The following is a 19,899-nucleotide window of genomic DNA, read 5'->3' on the forward strand; positions in this document are numbered from 1 at the left end:
CTCTGTCACAACTACCCTGAGGGTCGAGCATGAGATGCCCAGCGCCGGTGTGCTTAAAGGACTTGAGGTACGTGAATAGCGTGTGTCACATGCAACACATGACGATCGAAGCACAGTACGCCACGAAGCAGACGTATAGCCGCTCTGTCACAACTACCCTGAGGGTCGAGCATGAGATGCCTAGCGCTGGCGTACTTAAAGGACTTGTGGTAGGTATATGAATAGAAAGTATCTTAACACAAATTATGCCTGAATGAATATCAAATATCAATACGACATGAAGATCGAAGCACAATACACATAGCAGACAATAGGTATATACAATAATTGTACATGTTCACCACACAGTATGAGGGCGGAAAATGCTCTATGTACCGGTAGAGTGAGTGTCGTAGCACAGCTGGGAGCCTAGCCAAGATGACAATCGTTTATAGAAAACGCCAATCGACAAATATTGAACTAACAACAAATAATAAAAACAAAATAAAATAAATATTTAAGTGGGGCTCGTGAATACAACAAACGTGATTTTTTGATGTTTTTTGCGTAATGGTACGGAACCCTTCGTGCGCGAGTCCAACTCGCATTTGGCCGGTTGTTTTCTTTTCGTTTGGCGTTTGTCAATGTACGATTGTGATCTTGCATAGGCTCCCAGTTATTGATTGACGAAGCTAGCGACTTATAAAATAAATTTCATAATTTCTGCTAGATATGGGGGGGAGTGCTCGGCGCTCTACTATCCTGCTATGCCTTAGTGCAGTGGCGGGGCGTTCTGCGCAGAGGCGGTCTCCAATTTTCCCTGCTGCCATTGCTGGCGGGAGCTATAGCCGACGCAATGTATTTTGTAAGTCTCCTTCTTTTGTAAGTATATTTACTAACTATAGTAGACATAGATATGTATGCTATGTTGCTATACTTGATGAGCTGGACCTTAACCGTTCAGGCGGCCTAGTCAAGGTGACAATCGCTTGCGCTTCGCCATCGAATCGCTTTGTATTTCTCTCACTCTTCCATATTAGTGTGACAGTGACGGTTGCTTTTCGTTCGCTACCTACGTAAATAGCGTTGGCGATTGGCATCGATTAATGTACGTACTGTAGTACATATACCTAATTCCATTTCAACCGGCGAATGCGCGCACGCAGGGAGCAGAAACAGTTGTGTATAATTATTTTTGTGATGTTGCTAACCGATCTAGATATTAAAATTATTGAACATGTCACACAGACAGTCTTATATTATTATTCTTATCAATTAAGATGTGTTCTGATAATTTTAGACATGACATCCGCTTAACTACGAGTTACTGACTATGGCAAAATTATTGACCAGGCGGCGTGGGTGGCGACGCTGCACGCTTTAGCGGCGGAGGCAGGCTCCCATGGACTGACGCTGCCGCCAGCGATCGCCGAAGAACATATCATCAGGGCGTTCGTCGTTTCATCTATATCCTTAAAGGTATCATCGCTTAACTGTCCATCGGTGAACCTTATGCCTTTTGTAATCCATCGAGTGTTGCCGTTTGTACATCGCATATTTCAAAATGTCGTTTTTTGGCGTATAGCGGTGGCTTGGGGTCCGTTTACCTAACTCTTAAATATATAATAATAATAATTTTAGCCTATATACGTCCCACTGCTGGGCACAGGCCTCCTCTCAAGCACGAGAGGGTTTGGGCTATAGTCCCCACGCTAAGCCCAATGCGGATTGGGGACTTCACATACACCTTTGAATTTCTTCGCAGATGTATGCAGGTTTCCTCACGATGTTTTCCTTCACCGAAAAGCTAGTGGTAAATATCAAATGATATTTCGTACATAAGTTCCGAAAAATTCATTGGTACGAGCCAGGGTTTGAACTCGCAACCTCCGGATTGAAAGTCGGGCGTCATCGTTATATTATATCCACTCGGCCACCACCGCTTCATCATCATCATCATCATCATCTCAGCCATAAGACGTCCACTGCTGAACATAGGCCTCCTCCTTGATGGGGGGTGAATGCCATAATCGCCACGCTTGGCAGGCGGGTTGGCGATCGCAGTCGAGTACACCGAATTTGAGGGACGCTGCTGCCCGTCCACCGGTGGTCTCGGCCACCACCGCTTATAACTCTAAAGTAAATATGTATGTTTTAGGCAATAAAAGCGGCTTGGGTAAACTGGCGGCAATGCCGCTGTGACATTTTCTTTTTGGATTGGTCTGAATATAATCCACCTATCAAAGGTGAGTAAAATTTAAATCAATTTTAATTTAGGACTCCTTAATTCAAAATATTTTAAACATAATAGTTGGACTTTAGTTTTTTTAAACTGACGACGGGTGATTTGAACTTTAAACATAATTATAATCTTGTGCTGAAACCGTTATATGATCTGTCAGCTGTCAACAAAGGCAATGCAATGGCAACGGGCCATATTAATTTATTATAATAATACTTATAGCCAGGGCCATATTATCCCTTTCAGTGTCTATATGTGCGAATGAGAAGTTTTACGACCCTGGACGTCCCATCGCCCACACTTTTAACATTTTACATCGGTGGACCTTATGCCTTTTGTAATAATATCCTGCTGCTTGTACAGGACGTATACTTCTTCCTCGCGTTATCCCGGCATTTCGCCACGGCTCATGAGAGCCTGGGGTCCGCTTGACAACTAATCCCATGATTTGACGTAGGCACTAGTTCTTACGAACTCCTCCTCTCCTCCTCTGGGTTCCTCTGGGTTGTACAGGACGTATACATAAGCAATTAATCTAATTTTTTGTTTCGGTCAATAGATACACTCTTGGCTGACCACAATTTGTGGAAGACCATGATGGTAGCTCGAGAATGGTCCTCAATGCAGACGAAGAGACGAGCCAACCCCGGGCTTACTGTAGCGCTGGCTCTCGTTATTTTACATGTAAGTTTCACTATCTGTTAACAGATACTCAAAAATTGCCACGCTGATTTGGCATTTATCTCGTAGACTCATAAATCAAATTTGGATAACATTTTGCGCGGATTTAAGCAATTTTGGTAGGTATGCATCGACACATATGGAGATGTAACCAACAAATGGCACATATAAATTATTCCGGTCACCGAATACGATTGTTTACATGTGTGAGGTCGACGGATGCGACACTTATTTTTCGAATAAAACTGGCATACACATATTTATTTAATGCTGCGGATTCGACGAATATTCGTGATGGCGTCTCTCGCTACCCAAGGAAAATTAAAGAGCCAAAGCTGGGAACAGCGCCTTTGACTTAACTGTCCCCTTCCTTCACAGCTGCTTTTCCCCTGGCAACTCTCCTCGCCCAACAGCCCAAGTGTGAGTTCATTTAGACGATGCGAGAACTCGCATGCGAGTTTCATTACATTGCGGGTTTTGATCGGTCGGTTGCATTGGACGTAACCAACAGTCCGCAATGTAGCTAAAATCGCATGCGAGTTCGCATGCCGTCTAAATCAGCCCTAACTTGCTTGTATGGGCTATGGTACACTCGCGTGGTGGGCGGCCTACTCCCACTACTGCTGGCCGTACTGCTTGCCCATTGGGTGTAGGATCTCCATAGCTGAACATGGCGCCTTTGTCTTAACTGCTCCTTTTCTTACAGCTCCTTGCTCCCTGGCAACTTTCCCTGCCCAACAGCCCAAGTTACACCTGGGCCGTGGGTACACTCGCGTGGTGGGCGGCCTACGCCCCCGTCCTGCTTGCCCAGTGGGCGTGGGACCGGATAGTGGGGTCCCCAACGCTGGGCATAGCGCGCGTGTGCGACGGTGTGGGGCTGTCGCTGCTGGTGTTTCAAGAGGAGTTATATGCGCATTATGTGCACGGCAGGTAAGTTTATACTTATAGATGTGCAAGATGTAGAAAATGTTTTAAAAGGTTTAGAAAACTTCTGGAAAATTTTACACGAATCCAACGAAGCTTCAATTTTGAACAGTTTCTTGTGGGAAAAATTGAGTAATTTCATAGATAGTTTCAAGGAGAAAGTAACCATGTAGAAACTCATAGTTATGTGGTAAAGAGCTAGTTAGTATATTGGATTTGTAAATTTATGTAACAGTGCAGAAATAACGACATACTTACTTCTAAACAGTTATAATTACTTACCTACTTACAAAATCAAAATAAAATAATTATTAGATTTGTAGTACATAGGATGTTGTATCAATAGAAAGTTAATTACATAGGTACCTCCCGACCTCTAAATCGACGAGATGTCGCCAAATAACTAACTATACTTGAGAAGCCATTTATTACTAGGGTCAAGTGGACGAACCATGAACATGGCAAGTAGTAGGACGACTGTGCGAGACATAACTGCCCACTCGTCATAAATACGAGTAGAAGAGTGTCTGTAGACGACGGCCAAACTCGGAAACATATTTTTAGGGTTCCGTACCCAAAGGGTAAAACGGGACCCTATTACTAAGACTTCGCTGTCCGTCCGTCCGTCCGTCCGTCCGTCCGTCTGTCTATCACCAGGCTGTATCTCACGAACCGTGATAGCTAGACGGTTGAAATTTTCACAGATGATGTATTTCTGTTGCCGCTATAACAACAAATACTAAAAACAGAATAAAATAAAGATTTAAATGGGGCTCCCATACAACAAACGTGATTTTTGACCAAAGTTAAGCAACGTCGAGAGGGGTCAGTACTTGGATGGGTGACCGTTTTTTTTTTTGCTTTTTTGTTTTTTTTTTGCATTGTGGTACGGAACCCTTCGTGCGCGAGTCCGACTCGCACTTGCCCGGTTTTTTTTCATCCATTCCACCGAAATGTCGTCACTTTGCTTCTGCTAAGTACCTATAGCCATTTCCGTCACTAGAAAGGTGCGAAATTCAAGGCGAGGTAGCAATAGGTATGCAATACCCGGCATTATTTGATGTTTATAGTGTCACTGTCACTGCTGTCGATGCAGAGTTAGCTTGGTCCAACTCTGACTGAAGTCACGCTAAGTAAGTACTCTAGGTACATTTAACTAACAACTGGATTTCTATCAGAAATAAATTTTTTTTTATTTATTTTTTTTATTTAGACCGGTCTGGCCTCCGAAGCCTGCCTATGAAGCCGATGGTCCCGGGTTCGAATCCTGGTAAGGGCATTTATTTGTATGATGATACATATACAAATGTGTATATGTATTTGTTCCTGAGTCATGGTTGTTTTCTAGGTACGTATTTAAGTATTTATATATTATATATATCGTTGTCTGAGCACCCACAACACAAGCTTTCTTGAGCTTACCGTGGGGCTTGAGTCAATTTGTGTAAAAATGTCCTATAATATTTATTTATTTATTTTACTTTAATTATTTATTCTATGCGGAGGGGGTTAGTTATCTATGCAGCTTACTGTACACAGGTTCTACCAAGAGCTCGATTCGCTCTCACTGTGAGAATATAAGGCCTGATTCGAATTCAATCTGCCAAATTGAAAACTCTATTAATGGTACTGAAGCTAGCTGAATCAAGATTTGTTTTTCCATAATTTATTGAAAATTTGTTTAAAAATTGTTATTTATAAGTAAATTCATCATTTTCCATTTCTTCCCGCTCCTGTCGTTAGTTTTGTTGTATGCCCTCCATCATACATCCGACAGTGTTTTTTGACAGTTTCTTAGTTTGAGTCCTATCAAGAACAATGTTTATTTTGAAATATTATATTGCATATAGTTTTTGTTGTTTTAACGAACTAATTCCTTGGACACTCCACTCCATACCGTTCAATAGGTCAATACTGTGGGACTTTGTTGAATCAAGTTTTTTGGTCCGATTTCGAGGGTACTGGCTTAAGCATGCTGATTGCCTCATAAACATCGTGGATCATCTCCAAATATTATCAAAGTAATATTGGAAATCCGCATTATTAAACTAAAGCTGCGAACCGTTTCTTTTAGTGATGTTGGTGTCGATTTCTCTGTCGAAAAGTAACCAATGCCCGGTAACTGACACCACATCGACGAAATTCCTGATACGCCAGATATTTGAAGATATGTCTAGATCCTCATTGTTTCATGGATATTGCAATGAAATTACCTTTCAGTATTGGTATAATATTAGGTAACAGGTTATGTTGGAAATTAGTTATGTGCAAGTTTCTTCCATACTTATCAAGTTTTTGACAGCAATTTGGCGCCTAATTAAAAAGACGGCGGCGTTTATTTGATTTTTTTGATCATCTTAGAATTGATAAAAAAAAAATTTTTTTGGTATAATAATTTTGTGATTCTGATAATTATAATGTCGTAGTGTATATATAAAGTAAGCTAGAAAATATCCAAGAAAAATCACTCTGAATTTGTCAAATTTGTTTCGAATCAGGCCTTAATATCTAAGTACACGACATATAATAGGAATCCTCTAGACGGAGTTTAGAGCAATTAATTCATGATACCGATGCTGCCATAAATACTGGGGTGCGGGGGCGAGTCCCGTGCCGTGATTGGTCCATTCAAAGACACGGGCGTCACACAAAGACATTTTGACTCGAAAATGGAGTAAAACTACTGTATATTTGTGGAAGAGGGGGTAGCGCTACTCTGCCGTGTCACGCGCATCTCATGTAACTTTAAAAGTTGAGTTTCGAGGTAATTACGTTTAAAGTTTTAAAGATTCAAATGCTGTTATCGTTGGCGGTTCATCGTATTTTTTTTATTTTTTCTAATCTACATGTAGGAAATAAGGTCACAGAATAGGCCCTTTAATTTTTTTTCGCATATTTGAATAGTTTTCATTTTATTCGAATTAATGGGTTCCGCGTGATCAACTCTTCCATACTATAGTGGTCACACGAAGTCATGTAAGTCAAGTTGCATGACATATGCGTGATCAAACGTGACACGCATTACTTGACCAATATTGTAGTCGTATAAACCAAGCGCTCGGCCAGTCATGCCTAACTCCGGCAACTTAAGAAACAATGGTGATATTTTGGTTGTGTCAGTCATACAATTCAAGTTAACTGAGTTGTGCCTGACGCCATCGGCAAAAAAATGAAGTTACATGAGTTAGTCATATGCTTTTCTCAGTAAATAATTTATTTATGATGTATGATTTAAATAATGAAGATTTTCAAATTTTTCTTTTAGAAGATATATCTTTAATGGTTTTTAAGACGATTTAGACTGGTTATCCGTAACTCATGTAACTCGAGTTAACGGAGTTAGGCGTGACACGGCAGTACTATGCTCAGTCTGGAGGATGTCTTGTCTGTGGTACACGATCGAAGTATCTCGGGTCACCGTGTCAATGGTACTCAGTAACAACGGTCACAGCTCATAAACCACCCTTCAACTGTCGTCGGTAAAGCTGCCCGTCCATTGAGTACACAAGGATTCATAGCGTGGGTACATAAAGATAGCTATTAAGAGGGAAGTAGATATAGCAAGTGATCGTCGATACAAAGAGAGAACGTTATTCCACTTATAAATATTTTCCATTCTCCATTATATTTTTGTATGTTATTGACACGATGAAAATCTAGGTTTATAGGTTTTCCTATTTACAAAATTTGTAATATTTTTTTTTTGTTTTATTGTTTTCATTAAAAGCCTCTAGAAACCTTTAAACCTAGAATATAATGCTGAAGCGATTGACATCAAAATCAAAGTGAGATGTTGAGATTTAATTAGTGGAAAACGTTTTCTCCCGAAATGGGAATTGTACGAAAAACGTTACTTTTGTCAGTAGCTATACTTCCCTCTTAATACTCGTAGCGGTTAGTATTTTATTTCATACAAGCAAAGAGAATAGATAGTAAAGAGGGCTATTGCCATAGTAAATTTTGTAGCCACGGTACATTTACTGCCATCTATCGACACACGATTAAAACTTAAAATAAAATTGAAAATGTATAGATTAATCAAAATATGTATACGGATAAATGATTTTTAATTTTTATTGTTCCATACTGACCCATGTTCTTTCACTGATATGTGTTAAAATTATTAAATATCAAACGGCGTTGTCAACGCCATCTAGCCGAGAATAGGCCAAAGGTAATGGCGCCATCTATTCGAGAATGACTTTTTCTTGATTTCCGAGGCACGTTTTTTTCTTAAACTTTATTTATCTTATACGGAGTTACATATATCTCTGATATAAGATACTTTTTAGCTTGAAAGCGACAACACTCTGGTGGCATACGAAATGAGGTTGAATTTCATACAGGATGTCGGACTTTACGACATGAATGTATATAGTCACTGAAGAGCGACTGGTAAATATCAAATGATATTTCGTGCATATGTAAGTTCCGAAAAACTCATTGGTACGAGCGAGCCGGGGTTTGGCCACCCCGTTTGGATAGGCCACCAGCGTTTTATTAATAGTGAGTAAAGAATTATGATATAAATATCGTTCTTTTTGAATCTGCATAGACTGCGCTGCGCCGGCTGTCTTGTCTTGGATACCAAACATAACTGTATTACGTGTGTTAAATAAAAAGCTAATTAATTAATGTAGGCTCTTTATTTCAATATATAATAATATATATCTGTCGAATTCCTTTTAAGACAAAAAATGGCGAATAGATCCATTAATAGAAATAGTAAAGCCCTATTTGATCAATGGATCACAGTCTCACACTTCATTGCAACAGTTGTAAGCCACCCCACTCCCACTTTGTAGTCAATTATATTTTTATCTCTTTTTGTCCACTGATGGCGAAGTGTTATGTTACGGCCGTCGTAAACTCAAGATTTGCTCCGCTTTTATGTGCTTGTATGTTGTTACCAAAGATCTACAATAACCTACGTGAGTATCAAAAGTGCTTCCTAAATGGAGGATCAGCCATCTTGTGGCTTAAATCGGAATCTTAAACTTGACATTGACACTTCACGTTAAAGCAGGTGCTGCCGCCTACAGATCACGCACTCTAACTTGCGCGTTGTAGGTTCAGCCATCTTGTGGCATAAATTAGAAACATAAGCCTTCAGATCAGTTCAAGTACGCTCCCTATAGGAATGATGTTAAGTAAGTTCATAACAGTATACGTAAGGCCTGAGTTACACTTGTAAGTTTTACTTACGTAAGTAGGGACACGGCTACACTACAGAATGAGAGATGAATATCGTTATCTCATTCTAACAAATAGCTTTGTCCCTACTTACGTAAGTAAAACTTACAAGTGTAACTCAGGCCAAAGTATACTGTTATAAACTTACGTAAAGTATTCCAAGACTATGCCCGATTCTAACTTTAAGATACGTCAATTAATAGATCTAGAAACGATATGGATTAGATGTGTCAGTGTCAAAAGTGACGTTTATGTTTGAAAAGTGCATGGTCATGTTTTTTCATTTGTAGTCTGCTTCTTTTACACTCATGACGCATAATTATAATATGTGCTGAAAAAAAAAGAAAAAAACATCATCATCATCATCATCTCAGCCATAAGACGTCCACTGCTGAACATAGGCCTCCCCCTTTTTTGGGGGGTGAATGCCATAATCGCCACGCTTGGCAGGCGGGTTGGCGATCGCAGTCGAGTACACCGAATTTGAGGGACGCTGCTGCCCGTCCACCGGTGGTCTTGGACGTGGTTTCAGGACATACCCGGGTCCTGGACGTAGTTTAAGGACATACCCGGGTCCGGGTCCGGGAAAAAAACATGATTATTTTAAATTTTTGTTAAACAATACAGATTTATAAAGGTTAGAATCTCCTAGTACCTGTACATTACCTGTGGTTAGAAATCCTGCTCTTCCTTCATGTTAGTTAATTAAGAAAAATAAATGAACATAATTGTTAATAAACTGTACTAGCTTAACTAACTAAACTAACTAACTAACTATTTTGGCTCAGCGATCCAAAGAGAATCTTGGCCTCCGAAACGAGAGCGTGCCACCTGTCCCGATCCTGCGCAACTTCCTGCCAGTTACTGACGCGAAGCTGAAGCAGATCCGCCGCCACACTGTCTTCCCAGCGATACCTGCTATAACTACTATATACTATATACTATATACTAGCTTAAAATACTTTAATTCTCTTCAAGCGTCATTTTAGATCTGTGTATGTTACGGACTAATGTGCGTCATTTGTATTTGTTTTTACGCTGACAGCTGCGTAATCGTTCGCCCTACTTAATAAGTTTTTGCCAGAGACCTTCGGTTAATTAACTTCAGTTAATTTAGGTTGGACGAAAATGCTTTCGTACTCGTATGTCCGGCTCACATTTCTCAACATGATTCCTGTAAAATTGTAATGGGCAGGTTTAATAATTAGAATTAGTAATATGGATTTTTTGTTTACACTTTGTTTTTATATGTTTTACGGTGTGATATATACATATATGTTCTAAAATTACAATATTGTTTGCAGAAACAATGGGTCCCCGGATGCCAAAACCATGTCGGGCCCGCTGGAGGCGTGTCGAGTGGTGTGCGCGCCACAACTCAGGTTGGTAACATAAGTTCATTTGATTCACATAATTTCAGAATTTCGTACGGTATCTATACTATAGGTAGGTACCTAACTATATAAATGTAAAATATACGTTGTGATTTATTGTTCAGGAACGTTTACAAGCAGCTGGCGACCGCTGGACTAGGTAAGTTTTGTTTGTTTATTTGAAAATGATTTTGACCCTCTCGTTAGGTAGGTATATGAGAGGAGGCTTGTGCCCAACAATGCAGCGAATACTAAGGCAAATGACACTAACGTTTTCATGTTTTTTACATATTTATAATTAAAATACCATACCCTCCTCCAATTGAGGGGGGGATTTAAATCTTCTCGATGCAGAGGTGTACTCGTATAGGGTTGGAGCCGGTATAGCTTTATTTGACGTTCATAAGCGCATTGTAAATTGTAATATGCCTATTTGAATAAACTATTTTATCTTTTATCATATTTACCTTTCACTGAAATTTAACAGACAAATGCGCACGGTGACTGAAGAGGCTAGGAAATATAATTATACCCATTACTTATTTATTGTTAAATGTTGTATTTTTTCTGCTCCCAGGAGCTATGGACGAGCATGAGACGAGACAAGCGCTTCTCTCGAGGTTTTTAGCTGCGTTTTTTGAGCGGGTAAAATATAAAAAAAAAATAGTATTTTTGTTAGTAAATATAGAACTTTAAGAGTCACACGACCCGGCCACAAAATGCAGTTTTTACACAATCAAAATTACGTTTTCATTTTAAAACGTCAACATGCTCTAATGGCATGAAACTTGTCATGAACATAAAGGTAACATTATACATATATATCATCATCGGTCTTCGACTCTATTACAGACTATACAAACAGTGTCAGGTAGGGAGACAACGTTTTTCGTGGCTGTGTAAGCCAATACGGGAGCGGCAAACACGCACACAGGCCTGGCAGGTGTAATGTGCCCGTGGTGAACATGTGTTGGGCTGATGTCGCTTGGCTCGCTTACTTGCGAGTGTCTTAAACCAAGCGTCATCGTGAATTTTACGCCCGTCAAAAACTAGTTTGCGCCACTTGACTCTGTCCTCGGCAAGTTCCTCCCATTTGTGTACCGGGATGTTGAAGACATATATATATATATATATATATATTTAATATTACTTCAGAATGTCGAGAGCGTAACTTGAATTGTATTTCGCGTGACTCCTTGATAAGACTAATGTAGCCAGCCTTATGGGCACCCTTCCGCAGGGGACAGATCTGGGGGACCTAAGGTAAGTTTTATTTATTTATTTTATTAGTTTTAATTTATTTAGTTTTTATACTAAATGTGATCCGGGAGAGGTGGTGCTTCCTGCCGTCATACAGTTTTTACTAGTACGGAGGAATCGTTTCCTACTCTCACGAACAACATGTTGTAAGGTTAAAATTGTACTCAAAGGAAGTATATAAATGAATAAATGAAATACTTAATTTTAATAATAGTTTATAAGTTTAGACTAATATAATTTGCCTGTCAGGCAATACCTGTTTGAGTATTTTTCTGTATACCTCATAGAAGGTTGGAGGCCAAGACTCATTTTGGGTGACCGCGCCAACCAAGTTAGTAAGTATATTATAACTGTAAACGTATACTTAGATGCATAAAGAATAAAGATCTAATCTTAGGTTTAAATTTTTAGTACCTATAAAAAGGCCAGAAATCAAAATAATTTGTCCTCATATAGGTAACATTTTTGGAAATTCATTATTTTTACGTCGTATCTCTAAGAACTCAACGAACGCCTGTAATGTTTACAAAATGCTCGTAGCATACCATTACAAGAATCTGCTGAACTTTCCTTGAAACTGCTCGTTTTAATTAAAGCAATATACCTAGGTATAGGTACAATCCCTTTTCTTAGAGTTTTATCTAAGAAATTTGCTTTGAGGACTATTTTATTAAAACGAATCTAGTTTTTTTGTTCAGAGGATTTAAGGTGACTCCGTTTAATAAGGTTTTACTTAGCTTTATTTTTGATTAGGGTCTATTGGAGTCAAGGGCATGAAGGATAAAATGCAATTTTAAGTAATATTTCAATTATACCAAGAATGGAGTGATAAAATACGCTATCTTGCTCTATTTCGAATTAATTTTGGCAATTATAGCGACTTTAAGCGTCTGCAATGTTTTTGTAAGTAGGTAGATTATGTAATAGCCACTTTCTTGGCTGTTTTTTATATTCACTGCCTTCTATAAAATGGCTAAGTTATAATTATAAATATATAACAAATGTCGAATTGATGTAAAACGCGGCACTTGCCAAAGGGGCATTTTGTAATGTAGGTAGTATTTTATACCTACGAACCATTCATTTCTATTGACGTATTATATCAAAGGACTGGCCTTACGGCAGGCGTGGCTCACTCCGCGATGTCGTCGCTTTGCTACAGGTAGTTAAAACTCCATCCGTTCGACCCCAATTTTGGGGTTTGCCATAAGCCGCGCGTGGCGCTGTCGCCACCTAGCGGCCATATCTGTGCTGATCGTGACAGACGCGTTTTGTTAGAGAGTGAGTCTTCTGTACCTAGTACTATTATTTATTCTGTGCTTACGGGCACTAAAATGGTACTAGTTCAGCGGTGTCACTCACGAATTCGAGCCAATCGGGGAGCCTAACGCAATTAGTTACGACTAATCGCGCGCGTGATGCGAATTGCGAACTCATCAACCAATCGCGTCCGTGATGCTAACTCGTCAACCAATCGCGTTGTAGCGATGTCACACCGCAGTACTGGCCCCATTAATGCCCCATTCTTATTGCCCATAAGGCCAGTCCTGAGATATATACGTCAATGTTGATTTCTTTTTTCTATCATCAGGCTCTAGATGGTCTCAGCTGGGTTGCCAGCGAGCGAACAGTAATGGAGCGACTACTGGACGTGGAGCTGGTAGCTCGAGAGGCTGGCAACACCAGCGCACTGCTGTATGACCCTGACAGCATGCCTTCGTGTTTCGCCCTCAGTTGGTAGGTGTTATTGATGTGATCAGGCTCTAGATGGTCTCAGCTGGGTTGCCAGCGAGCGAACAGTAATGGAGCGACTACTGGACGTGGAGCTGGTAGCTCGAGAGGCTGGCAACACCAGCGCACTGCTGTATGACCCTGACAGCATGCCTTCGTGTTTCGCCCTCAGTTGGTAACATTATTGACGTGATCAAGCTCTAGATGGTCTCAGCTGGGTTGCCAGCGAGCGAACAGTAATGGAGCGACTACTGGACGTGGAGCTGGTAGCTCGAGAGGCTGGCAACACCAGCGCGCTGCTGTATGACCCTGACAGCATGCCTTCGTGTTTCGCCCTCAGTTGGTAGGTGTTATTGATGTGATCAGCCTCTGGATGGTCTCAGCTGGGTTGCCAGCGGGCGAACAGTAATGGAGCGACTACTGGACGTGGAAATGGTAGCTCGAGAGGCTGGCAACACCAGCGCGCTGCTGTATGACCCTGACAGCATGCCTTCGTGTTTCGCCCTCAGTTGGTAGGTGTTATTGATGTGATCAGCCTCTGGATGGTCTCAGCTGGGTTGCCAGCGGGCGAACAGTAATGGAGCGACTACTGGACGTGGAAATGGTAGCTCGAGAGGCTGGCAACACCAGCGCACTGCTGTATGACCCTGACAGCATGCCTTCGTGTTTCGCCCTCAGTTGGTAGGTGTTATAGATGTGATCAGCCTCTGGATGGTCTCAGCTGGGTTGCCAGCGGGCGAACAGTAATGGAGCGACTACTGGACGTGGAACTGGTAGCTCGAGAGGCTGGCAACACCAGCGCACTGCTGTATGACCCTGACAGCATGCCTTCGTGTTTCGCCCTCAGTTGGTAGGTAACATATGTTTGCAGCTTCTATTGTTCCCATCGATGGTAGGATCCTATAGATGTGCTATACGCGTGCCACCCTGAGGGACAAAACATATGATTGGTCGAATTTATTTAATTGTTGCCCACCATAATCCATACTATATTTACGGTGGGGAAAAAAAAATGTGAGACTGTAACAAGGACAAACAATAAAAGCGCTTTCGCTGCTACTCCTATTGAAAGGTACATAAGACTATTCCGTTCGGTCATTTCCCCCCACCCCTCATGCCTGATCCAGTTATTTACCTGCTAGATTAATGATTTTTCCCGTCAAAAATAGTTTTATTTCCAAAGCAGTAAATAAATATTTGCTGATGTTAACGGGGAAGTCTCGGTAGCTTAGTTGGTAGAGTGACGGGCTGGTGTCCCGGAGTCACGAGTTCAAGTCTTTCGCTTTCAATTTGTGCTTTTTTCTAAGATTAGGAACGAAAATTAAAGTGGATAGGCAAAGGGGTAGATAGTAGGTACATAGGTAGGGAAGAAAAGGGGGCTTTTATAGATATAATTATATAAATAAAATAAAATTGGTTAAGGTTCGAGGATGTTGAAAAAAAGGATGCTAATAAGCTATTATTATAGTCAGATAATGAGATAATGACGAAGTTTGGTTCTCTCGTTGCTCAATCTTCGAAATTAGAAACGGCACTCATAACAAAATACATCAATGTTATTTTGTTAAACAAATAATGGCATTGAGAATAACATAGTATCGATATGCATCGCACGCTGGACCCTGGGTATGTCCTTAAACTACGGCCAAGATCACCGGTGAACGGGCAGCAGCGTCCCTCAAATTCGGTGTACTACTCGACTGCGATCGCCAACCCGCCTGCCAAGCGTGGCGATTATGGCATTCACCCCCTATCAAGGGGGAGGCCTATGTTCAGCAGTGGACGTCTTATGGCTGAGATGATGATGATGATGATGATATGCATTCAAATGTTCAACTTCTATGAAAATCTGTTTATAATGACACCCTCACTTTGTTATATTCAAGTCGCTGCAAAGTTAGTTTAGACGTATTCTCGGCGCGATTCTTGAAATGACTTAGAGATTTACTAGATATGAAATAGTAAAGATATGTGACGTTCCGCGGCAAAAGGTACCATTGCCCCGGCTGAATATTGGAGCGACGTTAATAATAGTGTAAGCGCCAGCCGCTATGACGGTACCTTTTGCCGTGGAACGTCACATATGTTTACTATTTTATATCTAGTGAGTCTCTAACTCATTTCCCGAATCGAGCCGTCTAGCTTTTATCGTGACCTTCGACCACCTGCAATATATCGGTAAAGTCAATATCAGGTTGGCCATTGTAGGTTTTATAACGGCCTGAACGAGCCCCGGGGCTATTATATCCCCTCTTCCTCTTTACCGCCAATATAGAAGGGTATTTAATCTGTGTTCTTTATCGTTAAATGGTGTTCTATCGTAGGTATGTTGACCGAGGTAGATATATTAGGGGTCATCCATTAATTACGTCACACGAATTTCTAGGTTTTTTGACCCCTCCCCCCTCCTTGTCACACTTGGTCACATTTGGCATACCCCTCCCCCCTAGTGTGACGTCACATTTTATCTGCGAAATCGCCAAATCGAATTAAGTAAGTACCTAAGTATTATTAACATTTTTATCAAAATATTTTTGACGATATAAATATTAGTAATTTTATAACCCAAAACTGCTTAGGAAAGAAAATTAAACGAATAAAAACGATTATCGTTTTAAAACCTTGTTATTTAAATGTACAGCGAATAAAATAATTCAAATAAATTTTCGGTTACTGATGAAGTTAAAGTAACGTCACAAAGTTTGTGTCTCCCCCCTCTCCCATGTCACAATATGTCACATTTTCTTGACCCCCTCCCTCCCCCTAAACGTGTGATGTAATTAATGGATGACGCCTTAACGAGCACTTATTAGGATAGTGGTGTAACAATGGGTGTAACATAATTAAGACTAATCGTAAAAGAATTACCTTACCTTAGCTATCTATAATTTTGAGCTGAAACTTCACAACAAACGTATGTACGTATTGGGTTGGGTCAGTTGTGTGACAATGACAATGCAATATTATGGTACCATCGATGCTGACACAGAAAGTTGCCGTAGGAACTCTGTAATAAAACAACGCAGTTAGAATCGAGGTGGAGCCCCTGCCCTGCTCTGGAGGTAAGGTGCGGGGAGTAGTAAATATGAGTACGTGATTTGTTACTACATCATTTCATAATACAATGAGTGATATACGTACAGCTATGCCCCAAGCAAGGGTTGTCACATATAACTTATGCTAGGGTTTCCACCTCAGAATTGTTTCGTTGAGAATTAGTTGCCTGTTGAAAGGGAAGTACCTACAGTCAGCGATAAAAGCTTGTATCAAAAATGATATTTTTAACAAAAACTTATTATGAATAAATCCGAAGTCGGCTTTCAAATCCTTTAAACTCATTTTAATCTTCCTGTTTTATTTTTTATTTTTTGATTAGCCTGTAGCTCTATTTTTTTTTATATTTATTGTCCTTTGACAGGTGGGGTGAAGAATGGACGTTGGCAACCCTGGACGCCATGTTGTTTGGATGTATTCTGTTGGTCACTAAAGACTGGCTGCTGGCCGCCTTGGTCACTCTGGCAGTGTGGCAGGTGAATTTAATCATAATCTACACCAGCCGGGCTACCCTCGCTATTATAGCCACAGTACCTCGCCGCGAGATAGACTACCCGTCCCTCTTTAATAAATACAGTTAGGAAAAGGCACTAGTCTATCTCGCGGCGAGATACTGTCGCGCCAATCATGTGCTAGGCCTACAGTTGTATTGTCTTGTCTTGCTGGACCTTTTTCTCCCTATCTAGAAAGCTAGGCTAGTTTGTAATTGTACTATTGTCATCTAGGCTAGGCCTGCCTACTTGCCTAGCCTAGATGACAATCGTACAATGACGAACGCCAAACGGAAAGTTAAAGTATCGGGATGACAGATGCTACAAAAAGTCACGTGACTATTTTTATACATTATATGTTTCGATTGTTTTTTTCTATCATCGATTGTCATCTTGGCTTGTCAGAGGTGGCCCTATGGTGGTGCGAGCCCTGCAATTTAACCGGGTGCCATAACACAATGGACGCCATGAATTCAACTGACTGCGGGCGCAAATTTTAACCTCCTAAGTCCCTGCGTACAATTTTTTGTACATATTCCAAAATCTATTTTGAACTTTTATTGTGTAACTAAGGGTTCTAATTTCAAAAACAAAACAATTGCTTCTGGGTCTCAGGAGGTTAGAACCAAGAAGCACGATTCAGATTTATCCACTTGTTATGGTTTTGATCTTATTTTGATACTAGCGTACCGCCCCGGATTCGCACGGGTTAGCAAATTATAAACAAACCTTCCTCAAGAATCACTATCGATAGTTAAAAACCGCATGAAAATCCGTTCAGTAGTTTTCGAGTTTATCATGATTCATGAACATAAAAACACACAGACAGATGCGGTGGGGGATTTTGTTTTATAAGGTGTAGTGATGACCTTGAAGATTGCTCACGAATCTGCGTCACCAATCTTGGTGCATGCGAAATGTAGTAGTGCGTGAGATGCGCGCTAATCACCAAGATGATTGTTAAAGTTTTATCAAAACCAGTTCAAAACCATAACGAATTGTTGAATTAGAATCAGCCTCATACTTACCTCACGATGTCACGATTATTTCTTTCACTCAAGAGTAACTGGTGAATATCAAATGATATTTCTTACTTAAGTTAATGAGGTCCTCGCTAGTATCAATCAGGGTTCTAAATTATTTAATGTTGGTTCATAATTAATAACGTCATATCATAATAATTTGCAGTGTGCAGTGAATACTGCCGAAGACTGACACTTAAAACATGTAGGTATTGTAACTGTCTATAACGCTTAATTTCATTCAAGTAAATTACCTTTCAGATAGCGAAGCAGCTGCGAGCGTGGTTCGGTGACAAGAATCTTAAACAACACATCGGTATTGGAGACATACTGTAGCGAAGCAATCGCCCTACGTACCTCGTCCAAGAAAGTACATTAAACGGTGAGTTCCATCTAAAATGATTATCGTATTTTCTGCTGTTCTGCTCAATTGCATTGAAATAATCGCATTCGACGAGTTGACATCGAGTTACGAAAATAAAACATGCACCGATAAATCTAAATGTATCTTACGAGGAAAAAATACTACGGAAGAATATATTCAAGTTACCAGAGACTTTGACAGCAGGGAATGGTTCCACTTTACTACAGAAAAAGAGATATTTGAGATACTTCGCACGCCAAAGAAACCAAGAGTACCCCATCCAGCTGAAGGTGCCTTTTTCAATTTTACCCTAGATATGTTTGAGACAATATTAAATAAATTGCCATTTCGTAAGATAGGTGGGTTGTTCAGTATGCTAGGACGCAACTTAAAGGGATCATCAACAAGCCGTCGACGTTCTTGTGAATCCTTCCTGAGATACTTTGTGAAACGATTGTCAAGGAAGTCTAAAATACTGTCTCGAAAAAAAGCGTCAAAGATTAAAGAAAAAGTAACCGGTTTAATTAATGATACTCTTGAAGAAAAACCAAGAAGAATGGATTTTTTTCTAGCTATGAACTCGTTATTTACCTGGAAGTATGAGATTAAACTGCACGAGTATATTTACTATCTCCACGGTTACGCGAAGGGCCGGGAAGGGAAGCGTCTCATGAACCGCCAGACCAAGTTGATGATCAGACATATATTTTATGTGCTGGATAAACAAAGAAGTACTGTCAGAAATGATGTGATAATGAAACTGATGTTAGCTTACGAGGAGTATTATAGGAAATAAAATTAAAGATATGTGTAGTAAATTTAATTTTGCGTAATCATTTTTGTTCAGTAATTATTTCGGCTTAAATAAAACTTATTTCCAGAAAATACAAATCTAATTTAAAACTAATTACTAATTACTACTAATTATAAACCTAAACAAGCTACAACTACAGAAAACTTAAATGGGTACTAAACATAAAAACTAAAAATAAATAACCTCCCTAGCCTCCTGAAAACTCTCCAAAATGACCCCCCAAACAGAGCCTAGCTTCTGTACAAAGAACGAGCCGCCCATATGGTCACAGTATAAGGAAAGTGTCTTGAGATATTGATATATAACTAAAGCTACCCATAAAAACTATAAAAACACAGATTTGAGTTTTAATTTAGTAACTTTATAATTGTAGTAATAAAAAACGATATTTTAAAACCGTGAAATGACTTTTACATTGTTATGAAAAATGTGAAATGAACTTGAAGCAGTAAGCATGCGGTCAGTGGTTATTTACGTTACATTTACTGTTTATACTTGTTTCCACACTAATAGAATATCAAGTATAAATATTACTAGTGTAAATGCAACTGATAAAGATGGAGAATCAGAAACATCCATGAGTACTGGCGTCACATTCAAGGCATTTTCAATTGCGACAAATAAAAATGGAGAATCAGAAACACACATAAGAAATGGCGTCACATTCAAGGCATTTTCAAATGCGACAAATGAAGATGGAGAATCAGAAACAGTCGTGAGAACTGATGACACATTCAAGGCATTTTTAAATACGACAAATAAAGATGGAGA

At 40.0% G+C, this 19,899-nt stretch overlaps 1 protein-coding gene across 1 annotated transcript; it reads left to right on the top strand.

Annotated features, from left to right (window-relative positions):
• Positions 1-7: 7 nt before the first annotated feature.
• On the top strand, positions 8-19,427 carry LOC134672123 (meckelin-like). Its single transcript, XM_063530036.1, has 12 exons — positions 8-67; positions 710-844; positions 1,333-1,458; positions 2,138-2,232; positions 2,794-2,905; positions 3,609-3,832; positions 10,324-10,401; positions 10,518-10,552; positions 10,970-11,037; positions 13,244-13,389; positions 16,802-16,913; positions 18,212-19,427. The coding sequence occupies exons 1-12, from the start codon at positions 35-37 to the stop codon at positions 18,284-18,286; spliced, it is 1,239 nt and encodes a 412-aa protein (XP_063386106.1). The 5' UTR covers positions 8-34; the 3' UTR covers positions 18,287-19,427.
• The last annotated feature ends 472 nt before the right edge of the window (positions 19,428-19,899 follow it).

Source organism: Cydia fagiglandana, chromosome 16 (assembly GCF_963556715.1).
Source record: "Cydia fagiglandana chromosome 16, ilCydFagi1.1, whole genome shotgun sequence".
NCBI classification, from domain to species: domain Eukaryota; kingdom Metazoa; phylum Arthropoda; class Insecta; order Lepidoptera; family Tortricidae; genus Cydia; species Cydia fagiglandana.

Bases quoted from the DNA above. Each gene is read 5' to 3' on its own strand.
- LOC134672123 (XM_063530036.1), top strand. From the start codon at position 35: ATGCCCAGCGCCGGTGTGCTTAAAGGACTTGAG. The intron at 845-1,332 runs GTAAGTCTCCTT...ATTATTGACCAG, and splicing joins TAGCCGACGCAATGTATTTT to GCGGCGTGGGTGGCGACGCT. The intron at 10,553-10,969 runs GTAAGTTTTGTT...TTCTGCTCCCAG, and splicing joins GCTGGCGACCGCTGGACTAG to GAGCTATGGACGAGCATGAG.